The 25,406-nt window shown below is 37.4% G+C and overlaps 1 protein-coding gene across 1 annotated transcript in view; it reads right to left on the bottom strand.

Moving 5' to 3' along the window:
* Window positions 1–25,406, bottom strand: part of SLC36A4 (solute carrier family 36 member 4) — a 93,088-nt gene that overhangs the window by 31,507 nt on the left and 36,175 nt on the right. Inside the window, exon 10 of the mRNA XM_074148278.1 lies at window positions 19,981–20,150. Coding sequence (XP_074004379.1) covers window positions 19,981–20,150 — 170 coding nt within the window. The remainder of the gene's footprint in view (window positions 1–19,980; window positions 20,151–25,406) is intronic.

Below are 25,406 nucleotides of genomic sequence, written 5' to 3'. Positions count from 1 at the left end.
GGTGGGGAGTCAGACGAGATTTGTGCCCTGGTCCGGGTACTCCCCATGTATTATTTTTTTTTTACAGGCTGGGAGTCACTAACTAGAAGTACATGGAGTGGTTTTAGTACAAAACGACTACAGCACTTGGCATTTCAGAATAAAAGTTGAAAACCACCATAGGGACCCTATGAACAACCTGGAACGGATGGGACTTACTGGCTCTGATATCAGAAAATATTGAATTTTTACATTAAGAAACTGAAATTAGATAATCTGTTATGTGAATATTAGGAAATATTTCTTTACTGAAAGGGTTGTCAGACATTGGAATGGGCTGCCCAGGAAAGTGGTTGAGGCACCATCCCTGGAGGTATTCGAGAGAGGAGTTGACATGGTGCTCAGGGATATGGATTAGTGTTGGGTGGTGTTTTGTGTGTGTTTTTTTGTTTGGTTTTTTTTGTTGGGTTTGGTGGTTAGTGGGTTTTTTTTTTGTTTGTTTGGGTTTTTTTTTTGTTTGTTTGTTTAATCGGTTGGACTAGATGATCTTAAAAGGTCCCTTCCAACCTAGGTGATTCTGTGATTCTGTGAAACTCCAATTTTCCGTGGTTTCATGCAAACGAAAGAAATGAAAGCAGATTTGAAACTATTGTGCAGTGTGGGAATTTCAAACAAATGAACTTTGTGACCAGAAAAAGGAAGGCAAAGGAAACAGTAATTTACATTACAATCTGTAATGGAAGAGATCTTGAAAGGACATACAAGGGCTATTTCTTTCAAGCCATCTCAATACATACCACTAGCCAGCTGAAATATTTAATAGCTCGGGCAACAATGGAGATCACAGCACAAGTGGGTTCCAAGGAGAGGACAGCAAAAGCATAACAACTTTTTTAAAAGAGAAGTGTTTTCATGTGAAAAAGAACAGTAAAATTCTTCTTTATCTTTTAATTTCCTGTAGTCCAGGGAATTGCATCAAAATACAGATGATACTTTGCTAACGTTAAGTATCCCCGTGCAGGAGTTACTCTTTCATAGTCAAAGAAGAGTTAAATGATTCTCAGCTTGTGGGACCGCTTTATAGTTGTACATAAACCAGCAGGCAGCTTTATGGAACCCTTTTCAAAATATCCTGTTTCAGAATAACCAATAGTGACGATATGCTAAATAGAAACTCCTTCTCCAGTTTTCTCTGAAGCATCAAAAGAGATTCGGCATGTTTAGTGTTTGCTAACATGACACACAGAAAATCAGCCTTAGATGAACAATGCTGAATATAACCATACTGTTTTTTTCTAGGATGTTCTCATTTGTAAAGTCTAGCTATTCCAAGTGACAGAGCTGAAGAAATACGTTATAACAAAGTTAGCCGTAACTTCTCTCTGTTCCCTTTTATTTAAGAAACGACCTTAAGTACCAAGTAGAAACATTATCACGCCTGCCTGCCTAAGGATATAATTTGTTATTATGTTCCATATCCCGGCCAGATGGGCAATATTCAGCATTGTGAATTGATCTGAACTTGCTCCATGAGTGCTACGAGATTCATGGCTTTCAGATTCAAATACCAGCACCAAGAACTACAGGAATCCAAGATCCTTTTGAGAAAATCTATCATGCTTTTTTTGTTATTATTATACGCAGTCCTTTGTTACAAAGAACTTGAAGGCTGATCATCTTTAGTGAGTTTAAAATGCTACCCTGCGCTTTGGTAACCAAATCAGTAATAATGTATTCTTGCTTTATTTTGCTATCAAGCACTTTGTTCATATATAATCATAGCAATCATTTCTATTGTGCTTACCTCCTGTAATTTTATGTTATGTAGAATGACAGTTATTTGAGCTAAAACAATTGCTCATAATAATTTGTGTGTTTATTTTTATTGTGGTTATTGTCATTCCAGCTCTCATTGCAAGAGCAGAGCACAAGTTATGCATATACATACCATTTAATATCTAAAGCTGTTCTTTTCCTTGGGGTTCAACCACCTACTCAAGAAGAAAACAACAAAAATAACAGTATGCAAAGAACAAAACAGTAAATTAAAATAATAAGTTATCTTCTTATCCCTCTGATAATTGCCAATAAAAATGGTTAACATAAAAATTATAACATGAAAAAATTGCTACTGTATTATTTGGTTTTGCATTGAACTATTGGAATTTTTTTTTTTTTTTGCCAAGGAATGGCTTTTAAAGACAGATATATTTACCAGCATGTATTAATAAGAAACTGAATCCCACAGAGCTGAACCTGGGCTGAAGTCAGACAACAGTTGCTCTTCTACGAATACTCTCTCTCACCCCAGTACATCCTTGTCAAAATACAGAGATCAGAACAGCACTGACACTTAAAGCCGTGGGAAGCCAAGTTTTATATGGCAGCAAAACAATGCTCTGAGTCTTGTTCTCTGACAAATTCATTGGCCTTTTTGCTGCCAGCGGATACTGAGCTGATGGTTTCAGAAACTTCTTGACAATGACTCCAAGATCCCTTCCCAAGTTTTGATGGGTACTTCTAAGCCCAGCACTACTGCAAGCACAATTTAAATTACTTTCCCCTTGATGCATTACCTAACAATTTACCTAAAATGAATTTCATCTGCCAGCTATCTGCAAGCTTCTCATCTTTGCAAGCTCCTTCAACAGTTCCTCACCATCGGCATGGCATTCTGCTACCCACAAGGTCCAATTATCATCCCCATCCCCACTAGACCCCCTTTTTTTTTTTTTCTTTTAAATACACTGAAATTATATTGACAGCCTGCCAGTCCTATGGCACAAGGGCTGTATGTAATATTAGTTCACACACAGTTTTGCATTTTAGTGCTAAGTCCACTCTCAGGTGAATAGTTAAGGGAGAAAAACAGGAATATAGAAAGAAGCTGGTTCACCTCTTGCCATGGAGGAAATCTACACAAATATCAAAAAGTAGACTTGAATAATTCTCACCTAAATCTGGGTGCCTACAGACAAGCTAGTTGTTTAGACTCCATTATATTAGGTAAAGATCTAGTCAACATCGTAAACTAAATTTTGGGTACAATTCACCTAACCAAATATGAAATTCTTCAGAAAGCAAGACACTACCCTCTTACACTCCACTGACCACATGGATTAAAACTTATTTCACAGTAGCGAGAGCTGACACAATTAATTTAGATCCAAACACATGTAGAGATATGCAAGACAAATTGCATTCCCAGATACATAATCTTCCAACAGTTAAAACTGGTTGAGAAGACTTTTGTGTTTTATGACTGAATTTGTTATTTACGACAACTTTGGTTGTCAGCTCCTTATGACTGAATTAAAGATACCGATACTTAAAACAATGTATGATCTATGTCACTAAAAGCATGAGAGTACATGTAAATCTAATGAGGCTTGTGAGGATCTAACTAGACCATTACACACCATTAAGCTCTCTCTTAATTCATAAGAGAACAAGTGTTGCACCTATGCATAAGATGATAGAGATGCTGCCTGTGACAACCACATACCAAACACAACACAAGAAAATCACTGGAATGGGAAGTAGAGGGATTGCAGAAGTGCAGAGCACTTGCAGACGCAGCTGACAGTAACAGAATCTGCGTTGAAGCCACATGAAGAGCTGTATTACATTACATAACGCCAAGTATTCGGAAAAGTAATATTCTAAATTTTTAAAATTGAGCACTTAGAATGAAAGAACGTGGTTGATCTTAGCTCTTCCATCTTAACTCTCACCTTTCTCTTTACCTGTAGAAATCCCAAAAACGCATTTGTGTTTATAGTGCATTTAAAAACTAATGTAAAGAAAAAAGAGCATGGAAATTATTCAATTTCCAGACTAGATTTGAAGGGTAAGTGGATAATGATTTGCAGTTTGTTAATAAAGCACCATCCATTATGCCATAAATGAGGAAAATATTCTGTAGAAAATCTACAATCTCAAAATTCCAAGAGTGATAAATACAGTTGAGTCTTAAAAGGACATCAGAAGTAGCTATGATAAATAACAGTATCTATATCGAATCAGAGATCAGAGTCTACACATGCAAGAGAAATAAAATATTAACCCAGACCTGCTTACTAGAAAGACCATGGAAGTCTGTCACAGAACATGGCCTTTATTAACGCATTTATTAAAAGCTAAGAGACAGATGGAGTTGAAAGACACGCAAACAAGCAATACATTATCTTCTCCATATTCTACAATATGTACCATTAAATGGGTCATAAACGAAATAGGAATAAACAAATACTTTTTTAAAAGACAATAGTATTACTCTTCCATAAGAACTCATAAAATTGATCTGTACAATAGGTCTCTTGACAAGAATTTCATTTTTAAATGTGTTCGCAGAAGTCAGAGCAGATGCCACATATAACTTACAAGGTTTTCCTGGGGCAGCATAAAACCAGTCTGGAGCATCTGACAGGACAAAACAGACTTGAAGCGAATGTTAAACACAAGAGTACAGTAGAGCTAAAATCAGATCAAATTAGAGTTACCAGTAAGTCTGACTTGAAAGGGTAAAACTTCCAGAAAGTAATAACACATCTGACCTCAGCAGTAATTGGTTTTTGTCCTACAGTAACTAACCATACACAATACTCTTCAGCAATTGCCACCAACAGATGTTCAACAAGAATTGTTTGTGACACTGGGTAATTAAGAATTGTTTACAACTAGCATTATTTGAGAATATAACTGGAATATTACATGCATAAGGAAGTGGCTTATTCTCTGCTGAGAACACGGTGAGTCAGATGCACAGTTCTCGCCCACGTTTCTGGGAGACATACATTAACTCAGTATTGCCGAAGAATGAGACTGTTAAAGGTTAACAGTACAATTTAGTTGCTGTATGACAAAAAAGCAATAAACTAGCTAAGTGGGTCTATAACACTTAAAAATGAAATACTGATATGGGAAGAATTATTTAGGAAAAAAGTGTGTTTGATTTAGTTATTATTTTATTGTAATAGTGATACTTGGGATAAGTAAAATCCTAGAGGTTTTGAATTTTTTAATTTTGTGCATGACTTAACTTTCAGTGACATGAGTGAATGCCCAGTAGAGCTAATCCTCATAATTAGTCATCACTATTCCTGCAGTGCCATAGATGTGCATATATTTCACATTCAGAGCAACAAAATGGAATTTTAGCTTGAGAGAAGATGAACTGTCATTTAGAAAAGTGATCCTGTGACCACGTAGCTCCATTACAAAGATCACACCTGGAATACAGTGTCCAGTTTTAGGCATCCTCAGCACAAGACAGACATTTATATAAACTGGAGCAAGATCTGCAGAGGGCCACTAAGGTGGCTGGGGGGCCGGAGTACCTGCCCTGAGTGGAGAGGCTGGGGGACCCAGGCTTGATCATATAGCAGATGAGAAGGTTGAGAGGGAACCTAATGGCAGTTTTCCACTACCAAAGTAGAGGTTACTCAGAAGACCAAGGCCAGCTCCTTACTGTGGTCAAGTGTAAAGGAAAGAGAAAACAGTTACAAAACAGGACATTTTCTGACTTGAGACAAGGCCAAAAAAATATCACTTTTAATATAAGGTTAAGGAACCTTATTACAAATTGTTCTTACCTTGCAAGTGCAAAGGAGATGAATTGCAGAAGTGACTAACCAAATAAATAAATATTGAAATTTTGCAGAACTCTGGTCCACCTTCTAATGGAAGAAGAATGCTGCCCATTTTGGACAGTCTCCATCTTAGAAAAAGGAAAACAAATCTCCTGGGGAAATGGTCTAGAAACACAGCACCTAAGAAACTGCAAAACTCATAGGAAGGTGAAATAGTAAATGAGTAGGAAAAGAAAAATCAAGGAAAGCAAAGGGAAAGCTGTTTTGATGCACTGCACACCATCACAGAATCACAGAATGACATGGGGTTAGAAGGGACCTCTGGAGATAGCTAGTCCAACCTCCCCACCAAAGCAGGTCCACCTAGGGCAGGCTGTGCAGGAACATGTCCAGGCAGGTTTTGAACGTCTCCAGAGAAGGAGACTCCACCATCTCTCTGAGCAGCCTGTTCCAGTGCTCTGCCACCCTCAAGGTAAAGAAGTTCTTCCTCATGTTTAGATGGAACTTCTTATGTTGAAGTTTGTGCCCATTTCCTCTTGTCCTGTCACTGGGCACCACTGAAAAATGACTGCCTCCTTCCTCTAGACACCCAGCCTTTAAGTATTTTCAGGTGTTGATCAGATTCTCCCTGCAAAGAAGGCATTCAGTACCCTCAGCCTTCTCCTCATCCTTTGTCACTACATTACCTCCCTTATCCAATAGAGGATGGAGGTTCTCCCGAGTCCTCTTCTTGCTATTAATATATTTATAGAAATTCTTTTTTATTGTTTTTAACATCCAAGGCCAGGTTGAGTTCTAGCTGGGCTTTGGCCTTTCTAATCTTTTCCCTACATAACTTTACTACACCTTTGTAATCTTCCTGAGTGGCCTGCCCCTTTTTCCAAAGGCCATAAACTCTCCTTTTTTCCCTAAGCTGTGACCCTATCTCTTTGTTCAGCCAGGCTGGCCTTTTCCCCCGACGGCTCGCTTTACAGCGCACAGGGACGGCCTGCGCCTGGGCTTTTAAGACCTCCTCCTTGAAAAACACCCAGCCTTGCTGAACATCTTTGCCCTTCAGGGCTGCCTCCCATGGGACTTTTCCAACCAGTGATCTGAAAAGGCTAAAGTCCGCCCTCCGGAAGTCCAAGGTGGAAGTTTTGCTAACCCCCTTCCTTACCTCTCTAATAATTGAAAACTTGACTATTTCATGGTCGCTAAGCCCAAGACGGCCTCTGACCATCACATCTCCCACTAGTCCCTCTCTGTTTGTGAGCAGTAGGTCTAGTGAGGGCCCTCCCCTGGTAGGCTCTCCTACCAGTTGTGTCAGGAAGTTATCTTCCATACACTCAAGGAACCTCCTAGCCTGCCTGCTCTCTGCTGTGTTGTATTTCCAGCAGATGTCTGGTAGGTTGAAGTCCACAACCAGAACAAGGGTTGGCGATTGAGAGACTTCAGCCAGCTGCTTATAGAATACCTTGTCTACCTCCTCATCCTGGTTGTGTGGTCTATAGCAGACTCCCAGCACCAGATCTCCCTTGTTAGCCTTCCCCTTCATCTTTACCCATAAACACTCCACTTTATCATTGCTGGAATTTATCTCCTTTACTTTAACCTTTTCTTAATAGACTTTAACCTTTTCTTAACTTTAACCTCAGCTAGCTGCCTTTCAGTTTCTTTCTAGCTCATTAAATATTCATTTGGATTTAATTTGTTAAAAAATTATAAGAAATTATTTCACTGTACAGACAGGGCTTTAATTTAAGAAAAATACCCAAAACGATTACCCTGTTTTCCCAAAAGTGACAAATCTAAAATATGTGCTTCTGCAATCAAAACTCATTGAGGTCTAAGCTGCATATTAACTCTATTAGACATTTCCACAAAATATATAACTTCTATATGATAACCTTGAAACAAGATCAAAATTCTAAATCAAATTCTATATACATTTAGAATGTACCATTTTACATTTAGCTAATAGTAAATTCTTTTAGCCTAATCTATAAGTATAAGCACCAGGTCTTAAAATTAAACCCATATTCTCAGCGGTGCACTTTGCAGCAAGTATTTGCAATAATTCTGTCTCCACATTCCAGTAAGAAATATAGTCTGGAACTATCAAATAGGGATAATTAAAATAAACATAAACCACGTAATTGCAGCTCTCGAGGAGCTGTGAATTTCAGAGAGTTAGGAGAAGCTTAGCTAAGAAGTAAAATTACTGAGCAGAAAGTTGGTTTTGTTATACCTAAAACCAGGACAAACAGACTAGAGGAAAGCAAGACAGAACTACTGCACAAATCACAAACTTCGGATCTGCATAATCACTTTGTGTACTCCACTTCGCTTTGGTTATACCAATTACATCATTGTTTCCATAGCAATAAGCTTACAAGGAAATAAAACAGATTATGAAAATACCGACAAGCAATTAAAACTAAAATAACTGTGTGACGCTGTTCAAGGAAGTGAGAGGTCTTACTCAACAGTTGTACCAGTGGTCTTGATAGTCCTGGATAATTGATTCTGAACGTCAAAGGTCTCAAAATGTCTGAGAGCTATGGCCAAAATGGTAATTAGTGCAGCTCTTCTATCTGCTTCATACCATACATTTATATAACATGCATTATAAGGTATCCTAGTACTTGAGAGAAGACAGAGGACACCTCTGTCCTGAAACCTACGTTAATTTTTTGACTCAAATTGTAGAAATCTCAGTTTACCATCTTGCATTGACTATCTTTATGAGTCATGTTCTATATAAGCAACTACACAGTGATGCTACTCATCTTAATTGAAGTAATTTTGTTTCTGTAACTTAAAAATCATTACCTTTATAGAACTGGTCTGAAAAGAAAAAAATATTTGCTAAGAGAATTTTAAAATTGCTTTGCTCCTAAAGAACACAGAAACAGAATGAAACAACATGTGCTTTTTCCGTCTCACATCCCAAACTGCTGCTTCCTGCCTTTTTTTTTTTTTTTTTTTCTTTCTTTGTGTGGGACATAGTAACAGAACTCATCTCCAATGGATAGCGATGCCATTATCTGCAGTTACAGAACATACTAGGTACAAACTGAAGCATGTCAAACACCTTATGAAACTCAGCTGGAGGACAAAGCTTCTGAAGGTTAAAACAAAAACCAACCAAACTAACAACAAAAAAAGATCAAAAGAACAATTTTGGTCTTCCTGTGACTCCTCATTGTCCAGAGTGAAGAACAACCACGAAATCCCATCCATCTGGGAAGGCGAGTAAACATACACAAGTTTTTTCCTCGACCAGTCAGGACTGTGGTGGACAGAAGTCATCACACATCGATGCCGCTCTAACCTGAAAATTCATCTACGTCTTTCTTTGCTAGAAAACTGTCTTTAATATTGAAGTGCAGTTTTCAGCACAGCACAGACATACTTCTGATGTCCTTTTGCATTTAAGCTCTCTTACTAGTGTAAGTCTGAAATACATCCCCAAAAAATCAGCCAAAACAGTACACAAATTAAGGCGCCTCAATCTTAATGCAGAATCAAAGCTTCCAGCATTCTACCAAAAAGCACAAAGACAAGATGAGGTAAACTAACACTAATGAACATCTCCAGTCACAAGTTTACAGAAAAACATCCTTTGGCATCCTCTTGTGCTTTGGGCACCCAATCCACAGCTGGTCGGCATTCAGTCATCTTGTCAAAAATGTCCTCTGATACCAATAGGTAGGACATTCAGCTGAAACTCTATGGGATATATAAGATGTCAAAAGGAGCCAGGTGCAATTTTCAAGTTTGTAATTAAAAAGGGACTGCCTGATATCGTATGATTATCAGCTACACATACTTTGTTTTACCACACAAACACCTTGCTAATGAGTTACCAGTTCATAAGACAGTAATGTCATTCAGGATACTTTTTACTGAAGGAAGAACTTTATCTAGATAACCTTACCAGAAAAGCCCACGTGAAATAAAAACGTAATTTAACTTCAAACCACACAATTTGTACTTTGCTGTGTTGCAGAACAGCTTTGATCAATGATCAACTACTGCAAGTCAAACACAACACAATCCATCACTTGTTGAATTGAAAAATAGACAAAACAGTTTAACAGAGAATATGGGGATTTGTGCTGACCATGAATCCAATCTGCTCTTTTCTGCCTTTCTGATTGAATGCCAGAGCCAGCATGAGGAAGACTATGGGGTTACATGTTAGAGTTGGATAAAAAAAAAAAAAAAAAAAGAGTAAGATATCCTACATTTGTGAGCAGTAAGCTGTTAATTTGACTCACGTATCATAAAATCATACTGTAAAGATACTGTAAAGACAGTCATCTTCCTCCCTCCATCTCCTAAACTGTAGGATGCAGCTCTTCTGCTTGTGCAAGGACAAAGGTCTAGGGGCCACACTGCCCCTAGTGTGCAGGGTGGGAAAAGTGCGTCTAGGAAAAGTGCGTCTAGGAAAAGTGCGTCTAGGAAAAGTGCGTCTAGGAAAAGTGCGTCTAGGAAAAGTGCGTCTAGGAAAAGTGCGTCTAGGAAAAGTGCGTCTAGGAAAAGTTCCAGGTTTAAGAAAAAAAAAAAAGAGAAAAAAATAAACCCCCCAAAAATAGGGGAGGAAAAAAAAAGCTTACAGGGTGTAACTGTAAATCAATGCTGCTCATTATCACTACATCTACACTGTGGGAACTTATCAAGGAGAAGCTTACAGATAAATATTTAAAATTATTTAACTCACATCAACAAAGTAAGCATAGCATGGTACCCTATTACTTCTGGTATTCCCATTAACACAATATGCCTTTTCGATTCTGCATTGTTGCATATCGAAAGGGAGGAAGGCAGGCATATGCCAATCCATATGCCAGTCTCCTGAAAAGAACGGGGAGATTTTTAGCAATGTCAAGCACCGCTATTTTTTTCCTCCTAACTGGACACCAGGAAAAAGGGGTGGTTTTCCATCTGCCTTTTCCTTTACTTCCTCCTTAGGAATTTTTGCATCTTACGGAAATTTCAAGCCTATGAAGCACTGATAGACTTAAAATGCATAAGGAGTACATACAAAAATAGCTGCTCCACTCGATAAGCATGACAGAAAATCACTGGCTCGGGTATGACATTTAAGAAGGCACCCCATAAATAACCTTATCTTCTAAGCCAGTTCATGCATAGAAATATAATGGGCCAAAATAACGGAGAGATACAAAGCCATGAACGTATTACAAACAAAAATCACTTTCCATTAGCTAGAGAATATACATATTTTTGTTATTTGGACAAAGAATTTTCATACCATCATTTCATTATATTTTCCACCTGTATGCTTACAAATATAAAAGGGAACAAAAAACAGAAGTAGGCTTGATTAGTTTTTAAATTATTAGAAAGGGAAGGTGGGATTGAATTGCAGGCAACCGAGCGTGATACTCGGCATCACTCCTCAGTCTTCCTGAGAAAGATTCATCAAACCAAATGCTAGATATCTATCTCACCTATAGTCCTTCCATAGCCCAAAGGAGGAAACAAGAACTTCTTTGGCCCAGTTTACATATTCACAAATCTCCCTTTTCTCCCTTGCTTACAAGGAGTCTAGCTCGGATGACCACTGCAGGTGCAGAGGTCCAGGTGACGGACTTCTGCATGTCAAACTAGATGACTCTCAACCCACGCAGCTTTTTGCAGCTTACGCCATGCATCACCTAAAACCTTCAGAGCACGGACTGCCAGGGGGGTTTACACTGTGCATGGCATTATGGATCTTCAACTTGCATGTCACAGTAAGTGTGCTGTACCATAACTAACTAAAAATACTTAAAATTAATAAGCATAGTCTGGTAATTTTTATTCACTGTATTTGCTGAAGGCATGAGTTAGAAAGGAAATGCTGAACTGTTCAAACCATATAATTCTCATCTTTCTTTGCACTAATAACATCTAAACTATAAAAACACATATTTAGTCTTAGTTTCGATAATACTTTTAAAACATTTTTCACAATTTAGAGTGATCTTGTTAATGTATTAAAGTTATTTCCTATGCATGAATCTGTATTTCACACCCAGATACACATATATAATACCCATATATATATAATATTATATATTATAATATATCATTTCAGTATTACATGTTGGCATCCGAATTTGCCGCACTATTTCTATTACCTTACTCGCTTTTATTGCAGTACTTGACATTCTCATAGTGTATCTGGCTTTGGAATCCTACTAAATACTAAGTATTATATCCAGGAAGAACAACTGAGTTCTTCAAGGAACACTGAACGTCGCAGCCTAAAACTAAGCCCATTTCTCCTGAATAGCAGCAGGATAATTGAGCACGTGTTACTCCTTCAAGTGTATCAAGAAATTTGCTGCGCTAGAATTTCCTTCAGGAGAAATGTTAAGTTAAACTTCCTATCTTTTTTTCCAAAGGTTGAAGTTATAAATTTGGAAAACACCACATTCATGAATTTTTTACAACTAAACTGTCACTGAAAATTGGTAAGATTGATATTCTGGACATACTGGATAAGGAATAAGCAAAAAGATAGGGCTGTGGTGCTGGATAGGAAAACTCCATGTGGAATTTTACAAGTTAAAATTATATCAATATTGAAACCTGTCAGACAGAAACTGATATAAACCACAGAGAATAAAGTTCATCCCATTTAAAATTACACATTTACACTATAAACTCACATATGGTGCCATGGAGCTCTGCCTTCATTGCAGTGCATAGACCAGCCTCCTGATTGACTGCTCACCCCAGCGCTGCCATCGCTACCCATCCCTCAGCAGCTGTCCCAAGGAACCCAGCCAGAGCCTGACACAAAAGCCATAAAGCAATAGAGAAAAGGTAGCCTTATAATAAGAAATAAGAAAAAAACCCATCAAAATTCATATAAAAAGAGTGTCAAAAGCAAACTAGAATAGATTAGATTTTTAAATTTCTCAAACGAACCTGTAAAAGGAACCCCAAATTAAAAACCAACCAAACAAAAAGGCTTTGCTATAATCCAATTTTCAATTAAAATACCATAATGCTTTTCCACATAATTCCTGCTGAGTTGTAAAACGCATAGTTAATGCAAACACTAAACTGTGGCAAGTAATAAGGTCTGTGTACTAGGAAATAATTACTGTCCCAGAATAGGATCAACTATTTCAGAGTGCATAAATGCACTGCTAAAGTATTTGTTCTTAAATTATTTTTTAAATAATAAAATTACCACCTCACAAAGAAAAAGCAAGCAAATTTTACGACAAAGACATTGCTGTTATTTTAAATGATTTTAAAATTTTCTTATTTCCTATCTTTCAAAATTTTCTGGTTTTCACTTCCATCACAAAGCCTACACTTTTCTTCCTGTCCCATACCTACAAAAAATTCTGGAAAACAGCTGCACTTCAAAAATTGAATTTATTCACAGAATTCTAATTAACACCTGAATGGAAGAAGGCCCAACATACACAGCAGTAATTTTAATAAAGAAAAAAAATTAAAATAAAGTAGGATGTGTTTCAACATCTCAGGAATTTACTTCACACTCCTAACTTTCTGCTTAAGGTTTTAAAAATATAATAATTTGCAAGTAATGTCTTGTTTGGGTCCATATCAGAGTCACTGTTGAAGAAATCCTGCTGTCAGCTGAAACAATGGACCAGAAGGAAGAATTAAACCAGTTGACTTCATAAGGCTTTGATGAATACTAACATGAGACCATTCTGCTGGACCCTACAGTTCTTTCTAGAGCAGTGCTTGTTTTAGAAAGAAAATCCCCAACCTGTTATCTCATATAACTTATTTCACAAGAAACACTTCAAGCACCATTCAAATAATCCATAACACTTAGCCATTAGTCACAATCCATAGACATTTGGTATCCATATGTTAAAATCAGGTTAAAAAAAAGTAGTATTTGTACTGTGAGAAAGAACATTAGTTATTATACGTACATAACACGGATGCCAAGAGCAATTCTTAAGATGTGAGATAATTCATAATGCCACGTCAAAAGAAAGAAACAAATCATAATCAGGATATAACTCTGATATCAAGAGATCCATGCTTCTTGCAAAGACACTCAAACAGGTTGGAAGAACCTGGATTTCACGTATCTATTTCTCACACCTAAGCACCTGCCTAAAAAACACACAATAATGCTTGTTCTCATCTTTCAACTGAAAAGCACAGAATCTTCCACTAGGAAATAAGAACTATGCTCATCAGCTACTCACATCCAAGAAAAAAAATTTACAAACCCACATTGGGGGAAAAAAGATTTAATTAAATATTTTGTTTTATTCCTTTGACAATTCATAAACAATTATTTTGTATATAAACCCAATTCAAGAAGCCTGTTAACAGTCCACACAAATACTCCAAATCCCATCTGGAATTTTATTAGATCACAAAAGTTTACTATTCCATTTATCTGTCATTAATATTACCTTTAAAAAGGACAAACTATTTATTAAAAAATATTCTGTGTCTAACAACTGATAGACAAACCTCTTCTATATAAATTATTATCACTGAATCCTAAAAGCATGCATTAGGAACTATACAGATCTTAATGTTCCTTCATGCTACCTCTGCTGCAGCTACTCTAAGCGAGTATTTTACTGGTACAACATCATTAAATGGTGTAAGATATCTGGTAAACATCGTGTTATCTTGTGTCTAATTGTTCAGCGTTAAGAACTGTTCTTTCCTAAAACCAGATACAGTTAAAATGGGGAAATATTTAGACAAGCGTAATTGATAAGTTCAACTGAATAATGCATTTACTCACCTGGTAAAATTACTCGCTAAGCTCAGGCTAATTTTTTTTTAATGGAAAGCAGCTCACTAACAGCTCAGTTCACGCTCAGCTGGATCCACCATTCAATTACATTTGTTTCATTTCAAGCCAACAATCAAAACAGCTGGCAATTCAACTGACATCAAATGCAATTCAACTAGATTCAAATGCAGTATTTCTTAATTTTCATTTTAACAGGAGCATTGTGGCTGCAGGAATGCAGCTCCAAATTAAGCTATTAAAAAATATCTATATTTCTTGTGTGGGTGAAAGATACTGCTAACTCTCAACTCCAATTTTCCTCATTATATTTGCTGATGCTCTTCAGCAGCTTTTACCAATTCACAAGAAAACTTCTTTCACTCCTATCCCGAAACTATAAATCAAACACAACTTATTCTTTAAAAACTAAAGTACTGCTTAAATTGTTCTTTTCTATTTTATTCCTTTACTTCACGGATTTGCTGCCACCATTCAGATGAAAATTATTTTCTCAGTACTTCATTTTTTATTTTATTTTTTAATTCTTCCAATACTTCCAGCAAGAACAATTTAATTTTAGTGCCCTTCTGGCAGAAGACATGAGTAAGCCTTTGCTAGACAGTAAGCAAGAAATTTACATTTAAATTCAACTAGAAATGTATATTCTTGCCCCCGTCCTGAATTTTTTAACCACAAATTTCACTGAGAAGCACCAATAGAAGTGAATATATTTGATGCTATTAAGCATCAATATGACTAATGCTTGGTTGAACGCATCAGTTGAAGCCAATGATCTCCACATCTCCTCTCAATCTCCATGTGCTCACCGTATTTTGCAGTTAACACAGAATTAACTGTTTAGGCTCAACAAAACCTCTCCAAACTTTCCCATTCCAGAATTATATGATCTCATCATGATATAATGGCAGCTTATTTCAAGCAATGCACAAAACAGGTCTTGTTTAGGTAGAAGAGTTTTTTCTTGTTCTCCCAAACTGGTCTTTCCAAAGAGAAAACGTATACTGTTCTATGTAAAGATATTAATAAAGCTTCTAAAAACTCAGCCAGGATGGTCCAGTTCCTTCAGAAGCAAAGTAAAAGCTTCACACTCAAATGGTTAATGCCAAAATGCAGTAGCCACAACCCCATCACGTTGTCACAGACATGGTGCCCAACCTTTATCCAAGCAGCAAACACAGATCCAAACTATTTTTGTGACATGTTTTAGAGATACAAAATCAGGGTAAGTACTTTCAACATTATGAAAATTCCACCCTGACAAATATTGTGAAGTCCTGAAGTTTTCTGACATTCAAGCACCACAAAGACTAAGTAAAATCTGTGAGAAAAATAAATGAAAAGCATTTATACTTCAAATAAAAATTCACATGCAAAGGTAACCGAACCTACTGAGACTACAAGGATGTGGTTGTAGTTTCTGGGCACCATCAGATAGATTTTCTGTCCTCAGGTCTTACAAGGAGTATCTCTATAATATTACAATGACCTGAACTGACCCACCAAAGGACAAAGCTGGAAAGTCACCAGGCAGCGGCTGCAACACAGGCAGCTGCTGGAGGTCCTTAGGCACATGCCTGGAGGACTCCTGGAGTGATGAGCTTCCAAGCACAACCAGTGAGCATCCACACAACACTGCACCTCCGTATCTGTCCTCAGCTCTTTCCAAATCCTATGGTGGCTCTTGTCCCATTCCTTCTGTTTGTATGTGTCCCTACTTTCTAACTTTGTCCCCCACAGTGATGCTTAGTCCAGCTTTCAATCATAGCTCCCACCTCCTTTCAACAACTACCAAACCCAGTCTCCAGCTCTAGTCTGGACTTTCACCAGAAGCCTTGCTCATCCTTCCAGTCAGTGCACAGGGTGCTCACCCGAGTTTGTAAAACAACCATTCAGTGTTATGATTTATGAACTATGGTGGGATCTTCCAACTTGCCACACCATACGCAGTGAAATCCAAGCAGAGATGAAGAGATGCACATCTCTTGCAAATGAAATGGAGAGAAGTGTTCAATATCACATGTATCAGAAACTCTCCCTCTCCCTCCTTTTTCTTACAATTCACAAGTCTGACTTGCAGTTACTCATGCAACGCTATGATGCTATTTTAACACTAAACTACATTGGAAGAAGAGAGAAAAGCAGTAGGGGAACAAGGTCTGTTAAATCACTTCTGCTCACTGTTTCCTTGTTCAAAAAGTATAAACAAGGGGCTATGAACAAAGGAAAAGCATACTTTTGCCAGTCCAGCACTCTCCCAGCAAAAATACTCCTTAGTATTGGCTTTTATCTTGAGTAATACCATGTCAGAGCCTTGAAAAAGCTGCTAAGAACAGATGTGAAATTTCAGACAGCTACTGCGAACATTGTTCTTAAGTCTATTTGTAACTTCCTTTCCAATATGGTAGAAAACAATCTTTGAACAGCTTTAACTACCAATTCTGTCTAGAGAGTCCGGCTGATCTCACTGCTCCTTGGGAATGGCTCGGGGAGCAAAGACGGACCTACTCCCTGGGTGACAACCAGCCAGCCCAGCCACATGCTTCCCAAGGGCTGGGGACTCTCTCCCCCTGCCCCAAGCTTGAAGGCTTGGCTCAGACTAGTGGCGTTAGGGGGCAACTGTCTATTCCATAGCATGCTCCAGATACGGTCTCTTTTTGTGAAACAACAGCAGAGGAAGCAGAACATGCAAATTTAAAAATACATAATTTACTTGTGATTATCCTCCCGCAATGCTAAGTGCCCAAAACTGAGCAAGTAAATCATGAAAAACCATAAGCATGGCACATGGTTTTTTGGATGCATGTTACACCTCCAGTCATTTATCAAGTTCTTAAAGTGAACCTTACCAGACAAAACCACAACAAAAAAAAACAGAACCAAACAAAACAGTCCACGGTATGCTTTTCCCAGCAAAGTTTCTGATAAACTGCAACAATAAAATCAGGAGGTCATTGATTTTTATTTGAGAAATGCAAAAGCCCCTCAAATCAGTAATAACTGATTTTTCCAGTCTTCTCTTAATAAGCTAATGTGTTATAACACAGCTGAAGTTTCTCTTTTTAGAGAATTATTTTCAAGCAGGCAGAGTCCCTTTAATCAGTGTATGACCTCTGAATGGTCCAGACATTAGAACATATTCTGCCACTGATACCAAAACCATTTCATTTTTAAAACTCAATTTAAAAGGTTTCAGGCTTTTTCTTTCTAATAAAGAAACACTTTTCTGAATCATTTTCAGAACCATGGTCTGCACCTAGTGAAAGCTAAGCCCTATCAATTCTGATTTATAACCAATGCTTCAATGAAAACTGACAAACAGAAGAGGAGTGTAAGCACGGGAGCGCCCCCCCCCACAACTGTTGGTGAAAAAGCATTCTAGATACTGCATGCACAGAATTTGTAGAAACTACTTGAAAAAAACTGAAATGACATCTAGGATAAACACAACATATCACACAACAGCCTGGCAAATATCAAACATTTAAGAGCAAACTTTTAGTTTCATTTTTCTGTGCCTTGCAGCAAACAATTTAATACCCTCAAATATCCCAGTAACACTTCAGCAGGTCCATTTTAGAGATTCGCATCACAGATTATTTTCTATGGCACAAACCAGGTCCAATTTCAGTACACACATTTTTTAAAAAGAAATAAAGATAGAGCATTCACTGTACACTGAATAATTTAAAAGTATTTATTATGCCTTCAGAAAAGAAAGGCCATTAGCTGCTGTTTTATATTGAAAAAAAAAATCTGAAAAAAATCACAATGCAGAACTGCATGAAAACAAAAAGAATAAGACAGAACACATGTCAACATGCCGCTGGGAAAAAGGGACCTACCACAACTCATGCTAGATTAGATTCTTTCTGTTCCAATTCACCCAACAGGAGTTAATTATACCCAATAGGCAACCGCTCCATTTTCAAGTCCTGCCCACTTCTGATTTGCTTCCACTTCTTTTTAACTTTTGCAGACTCCTCTTCCAGATTTTAAAGCTAATTCTCTTTCTTTTTCTACTTCCCTTTCTTGGAGATTGTTCCCCAGTTTTGCCTTCCCAGACTACCCAGCAAGTACAAAGCTCAATAATAAAATTAAGAAAAAAAAGCACTTAGGGCTGAATATCAGAGAGTCATTTATAGTTCTCCGAAGTCAAACAGGCAAATGTGTTTTCAAACCTATTCACCACAGGCTCTTCTCTCAGACACGTCTCTGAAAGCATCTTTTTCACCTATAAACTCTCAAAACCTTCAGCTGTAAACAACAGCTTGGATCTACAAAGGTTTTAGCTTTTCAAATGTATTGAGATACCGTTTCCAGGGCAGGCTATAAGGGGCACATAAAACAGAGAATGAATGGAAGTTGAGGGCCTCATAATACCAAGATGGTTAAGGCTGGAGAGTTTACTGATGTCCTAGAGAGACACTAAAAAGCATTTTAGAGCTTGAAGCAGTTTGATCTAGATGTTTCTCAGGCATTACAAGGGCTATTCGTTACCCTCAATCTTAAAATCTTAACAGGTTTGCAACGCACCATGAACACCAGAAGCAGAACACAGGCTACATGGTGCTTCAGGAGATCAGCACTTCATTATGCAAGAAAGTTTTCACTTTGTTTTTTTTTTAATTTCACATAGCAGATGTATTTTCAGAGCAGCAAGTTACTAGACCAATGGTATTTCTCTTTGCTTACTGCAATAATTAAATTGCACCAACATTGAACTGTTTCTCTCAACAGGCTTGACCTTAAGGTCTCACTGGATGTTACAGTTCTCTTTGACAACAGACAACCATTGACTGCCATCCAGCATACTGGCCACTGGTCAGTACTCACGAAGAGAACAGAGCCAACAAAAACTAAACTCTACTTTTTCATCAATATTTTCCCCCTAAAAAAAAAAGGTTTGGCATTTTTTGTTTGGCAGCTTTCATTCTTTTTAAGGTAAACAGCTCATTTCAGTACAACTGGTGGAGTCAAGAAGCCAGCTCTCTACTAGAAACAATTTTTTCCAAAACCTCTGTTATTCAGCGCTTTGGATGGAAGCTGTAAAGACAAACGTGAACTTCTGCCCCAGGTCATTATCTTCAGGAATATTGATTCCTAGATGAGATGATGGCTCACCATCCAAGCAGTGCTGCCAATTACTGCTGGTGATATCCAGACTAGCTGTGAGAAAAGCAGGGACACTGGAGGAGCAATAGGAAGAGTGGGGGGGAAAGCAAGAAAAACAATAGAAGTGACAGGCACTGAGGGCAGAGATACTAAATTATTGTGGAGCATTATCACCAAAAATAAGTGGCCCTCCACGAACACTTTGACCAGGCACCTGTGTTTGCCAGTGATTATAAAATCACCGGCAAAATATTATTCTAAGAAAATTATTTTCAAGTTGGCAGCTTAAGAGTATTATTTGCAAAAGATATGGTTGACAAATAATTGATCACACCTACAAAAAAAGCGTGGTTAAAATACAAATACAACATTAGATTCACAAGTCAAAACATACTGAGTCATTGAAACAAAATTTCAGGTTTGCTAGCCTACAGAAAAATAAATAACAAAACATGTATTTAAATAAGCAGGTCCCCAACAACATGTAATAGCAAGCTATTTTATGGATGTTCTGCGCATACTTACAGGTTGAGCAGACTAATAGCGCTCTCACCACAAGCTCACAGAGTAACTTCCACTTCTGCTCCACTTTGGAGGTGACAGCTGGAATGAGGATCTCTGCAGGGACGTAGTACTGAATCGAATAGGTCACAAAAATCCCAAAGGAGTATAGAATTTTTACAGACTGATACAACCTGTTGAAAACATTTACACATGTTCATGCAAATCACAGAATCACAGATTGCAAATTGACTGAAATTGCAAATTCTTCATAAAGAATTGGCTTGCTAATGGCACTAAGGCTATATATATAAAAAATATATTTTTCCCCCCAGCAAACAAGAAGATAACATTATCAGCTTGCAAGTTATAAGTGCCTATGAAACTGCAGAAGATAACCATGCTACCAAAATATGGGCCAAAGGGAAAAAAAAAAAAATCAATATCACACAATCATAAGTGAATAAACTTAAAGAACAGGTTAAACAGTGGGCAGTTATTTGGCAAACAATAAAATTCCAAATTCACATCAAATATAATCTGTACATTGATAAACTTTCACAGTGGCAATAAACACTGGCCATTTTAAAGACCAACACAAATATCCTCCAGATTTACACATATTCACAAAGTGTGCTTAAAAAGATTTTTGACACTGGGAAGAGGGCATCTCAGGAAATTTTATTTATTAAAATTTGAAGGAGTACCTTTCAAGGCTAGAAAATATTCATTACCAAATTTGCTTGCTGTCTATGCTTTCCTCTTTAAAGTCACTGGGCACAGAACACCATTAAGTTATTGTGCCATGTCAGAGTATTTCATAGGGTTTATAGCAACACAAAAGAGCACCAAACTCCACAGCTCCAAACTGTGCCAACCTTATGCCAGTGGTGGTTTGGGAGAATACGTTAGAAAGAAATTGGAAAAAGAATGTATGGGTGAGTAGAAGAGAGTTCATTCTGATGCAGGAATATCTTTCCTAATGTACAGGACTAGAGCTGCTGTAACTAGACAAACATTTTAGGGATCAAGATATTTTTTTTTTTTAAGAGACTATGTATTTTGTTGAAAAGGGTGGTTTTAAATTCTGTGCCAGACAAAGACAAGCTGTTGTCTTGCACCACTCAAAGAATTCAGTTACATAAAAAGCATAATTATCTCTACACAGACAGGTAAAAGGCACAAGCTACATTTTAAGACGATGGAGGAATTTCTATTCTCATTAATCTCCTTGCATTCTGGTGTTATTCCACTCTGTATGTCATCAAAGTACACATAAAAATTTTCTGAAAAATGCAACATAGTAGACAGTTTATTTAAAATAATATAAAACTAAACTACATTTAACTTCTTCCTGCCTAAGACCGTTCAAAGTACTCTTTATTATTCCAAAATTATTAATTGACTTCGGATCATCCAGCTTTGATTTTTATGTGGGGTATTTTCAGATCTGTACAGAACCAGAAAACACTACCCTGTCAGTAAATCATGGAATCACGGAGTTCTCAGAGTTGGAAGGGAGACCTCTAGAGATCATCTAGTCCAACTCCCTTGCTGAAGCAGGATTGCCTAGAGCACGTTACTCAGGACTGCATCAAGGTGGGTCTTGAAAATCTCCAGAGTAGTAAAGATAATTAGTATTTATCAGAAAAAAAAGTGCCGTATCAAAGGTAAAGGGGAAAAAAAAAAATCAAGGAAAAAAGTTCACTGCTTTTGGCCCCTCGTCCCCGTCATGGGGGGCATAGAACGGCATGGCAGAATTTGTACTCATACAGCTCAGCTCTTCCCCACCACAACAGGACGCCTCCACCACCCTTCCTTCAACGTTTTTCAGAAAGTGTTGAACACACGGTCAGTAATGGGTCTAGTACACCAGAGTGGTTTTGAGCAGAGGAATACAGCTGATGAACCTGCATAGCTCTTTCAGCCCAGTCTTACATGCTTCTCCTCTCACTACTGTAAGACAGTTCATCAAGTTTTCAATTTTTGATGATACCAAAAGATTACTAACAGAAAAGTCAGCTTTTTTATTAGCTGAACAAATATACAGAAAGAATTAGAAGTGTATATATGGGGGAAAAAAGAAAAATACCCTTTGCCTAAAAATACATTTTGACTAACAGGTCCTAAATTATTGCATCATAGGTTTGACCATCACTGTGCACAACTCAATAAAGCCCCATAGGCACATTCAAAGGGACAGAAAAACCTATTACATCACTTTACATGGTGACATAATGCTGCAGCCAGTTTAGAAGTCACTGCTTTTGTAACACACTTCTTTAAACAACTTTAAGAAAATTAGAAGAAAAATCACGGGGTCACTTTTCTATTGGCTCTGCATCACTGTCTTTATTCCAGAAGCTTAGATCGATTTTAGCTGGTTAACAAAAACTGCCCAGCTACCCACAATTTGCTTGTAATCCTCAGGCTTCAGATCACCCCAAGCCTTTACAAAAATAATTTTTAAAAGACATTCAAAAACAAGATTCAAAGCTTTAAATATACAGAAGATCAAAGTAAGCGTCCCCATTACAATAACTATTTTTCTACCTCTACAAGGATTTCAATTTTTCAAATTAGGAAACAACTGTTTCCTAATTAGAAATTTCTATTGTTAAAGTGATTTTACTAGTAATTTAAGATTATATTCTAATCAGATGAAGACGGCTCCTTAGGCTACCTTTTAAAAAAATTCTAAATCATTCATATGTGCTAAAAGAAGTCAACAAAAGCCTGTCTCTCTTCAACTGTACATTCTAGATTTTGTTGTTCCTCTTTTAAAGGAAAAAAATTGCAAACTAGTGTAACAAAATTTGTATATCACTACAGCTAGACTTGGCATTAACTATACTTAGCTTCTGCTTGAACTACTACCACGTAACATCCTGTTGAACCTTATATGCTATAGTATTTGTATGGTAGCTAACCTTTGGGATTCACTGTAAGGGGATTACAGTACAAAGACTGTCTCTTATAGCTTAATGAAGAACAGATGTTGGAAAGAACCTTCAGCCTCAAGAAGATGAGACCCCAGCCAAGGACAAAGAAAGAATTTTCTATGATGAGGGTGGTAAGACAGGTTGCCCAGAGAAGCTGTTGATGCCCCATCACTGAAAGTGTTCACAGTCATGTTGGACCTGGTCTAGAGAATATGTCCCTGCCGATAGCAGGAGAGTTGGACCAAATGACCTTTAAAGGTCCCTTCCAACCAAAATCATTCTATGAGACCCCAGCCAAGGACACTACTAAACTACTAAAGCACAATTTCCCATAATCTACATTTGCAGATGCCGTGGGACTTGGTTCAAACTGATGGCCTCACAACAACAATTTCCAGGGTGGTGAGACACTGAAACAGGTTGCCCAGGGAAGTTGCAGATGCCCCATCCTTGGAAGTGTTGAAGATCAGGTTGGATGAGGCTTTAAACAACTTGGTCTAGTGGAAGGTTGGGTTGGAACTAGATGATCTTTAAGGTCTCTTTCAATTCTAACCATTCTATGATTCTATGCACTTTTTGTCTATAAATAGCTTACTTGGCTTCAGTCTGGAGGCACCTCGTGATCATGAATAAGTCAGGTAAACTATAGTCTCTGCCTGTGTGCCCTCTCAGTTATTTAATGCAATAAAATAGAATTCCTGACTCTAGAAAGTTGTTATTGTTAAAGATCAGAAAAAAAAAAAAGCTGAAAACTACGTTTTTCATAGTCAATTTTCAACATATTCTAACTAATATATCATGCTGACCAATGATTTGTGCTCCAAAACACATTCTAAACTAGAACTGTATCAAGTCTATTCTCCAAAAGCTCTAACCTAGCAGAATGTTTTTAGAATATAAGCAGTCCCCTACTTAAACTAAAACTTAAGGACTTAACTGGTCTAGGACCTGTATATGCCTTCTGGTCAATTCACCTGTGAGACATCAAATAAAACTCAGAAAGCAGTAGAATTTTAATTTTGTTTATCAGGAAAGGCTTATTTTTAAGACAGGGATTGTCCAGCTGGAATTAAACACATAAGCCAAGCCTCACTGCTTTGCTACGTTCCAGGCACTTTCGCGTGACCGCTTTCTTATAAAAATTCATCCGCCCCTTGCCTTTCTCTAGTTCGATCAGGCCACTTACTGGCTTTTTATATGAGGACCAAATGACAAAACACTATCATATGGTTGGCTGGAAATTTGTTTTTGCTAGCACAGTTAATTGCACACGTTTGCTCATCAGTACTGTATCAGGCAGTACTACACAGCAATAGCACCATAAGTCACCACCCATGGGCGTACCACTGAGCTGCTTCTCCTTCTGATTTTGTTTGGTGCTCTGGGGTACTATCCCAGGTAAGACAAAAACAGATGACTTATCGCTACGTATGTGCCCTGAGCAGCTCTGAGGTTATTAAACTCATAATGCCAATTCTTCACCTTAAAGAATACCAGTTTCCATCTCTTTTATTATCTCTCTTTGCACTAGGTCTATAAAGCCATCAGGATAAATATCGTATTATCATCACATCTGCACTGTAGCCAAGAGCTATTTGAAAACTCTTATTTGAACAGCCCTGTTCGACAGCAGGGCTGCAGAATATTACAGCAGAATAAAGTTCATCCTGTTGCTTGCATGAGTGCAGTAAGAAGCATGAGTGAGCAACTTTACCTTAGATTCCACATTCCTCTCCCTCCTCCTCCTTTAAGAGCACTTAAGGCACAAATAAACCCAGATCTACCATTTAAAACAAACTTTTCACTAATCATATCAATAATGAGCAATACCATGTAATATTATAAATAGAAGTATTTTCCTTCTCAGATGCATCATATAGACTGAATGGATGCGGTAATGGATGCACATTTTTTACTGTATGTCCAATGAAAGGACACAATTAAATATATATCATGAGCAATATGCCTCAAAAAACAGAACCATGGGAAAAAACCCCACAAAACAGGCAAAAAATTGAGGACTAAATCTCCGTACAAAAATAAAACAAGCAAAAAAGCAACAACAGACACATGAAAATTCCAGCAACTAAAAAAACCAATCATCCTTCAAGACGCATTTTATTATCATTTCATGTATTTATAGGTGAGGCAATTAAACAAAACTTTTGAAGAGTATTAAAAAAGCATAGCTCATACCAACTCCAAGAAATGAAAATGGAAAAAAAGAGAGTGAAAAAGTAACACTTGAAAATTAAGAACACTCTTTAAATGTGTTTTTCTCTTCAAAGAGAAAAAAAAGGAGTCAGCATTCAGTCCAGCAAAGCAGTTTGTTTCACAGAATTTGGGATTTCGCTACTTCAACATGCTACCACAACAGACACCGAACAAGTAGATGTAAGCATATAACATGTAAGACATTACTTGATCAGAATGAAAACATTAAAATAACTTTTCAGCTTTTAGACCCGTACACTGCTGATATACCGAATTTTAGGCCTGTCAGACATA

Source organism: Numenius arquata, chromosome 1, assembly GCF_964106895.1.
Source record: "Numenius arquata chromosome 1, bNumArq3.hap1.1, whole genome shotgun sequence".
NCBI classification, from domain to species: Eukaryota; Metazoa; Chordata; class Aves; order Charadriiformes; family Scolopacidae; genus Numenius; species Numenius arquata.
The sequence above is the reverse complement of the archived record's forward strand: the minus strand, read 5'-3'. Positions and strand labels throughout refer to the sequence as shown.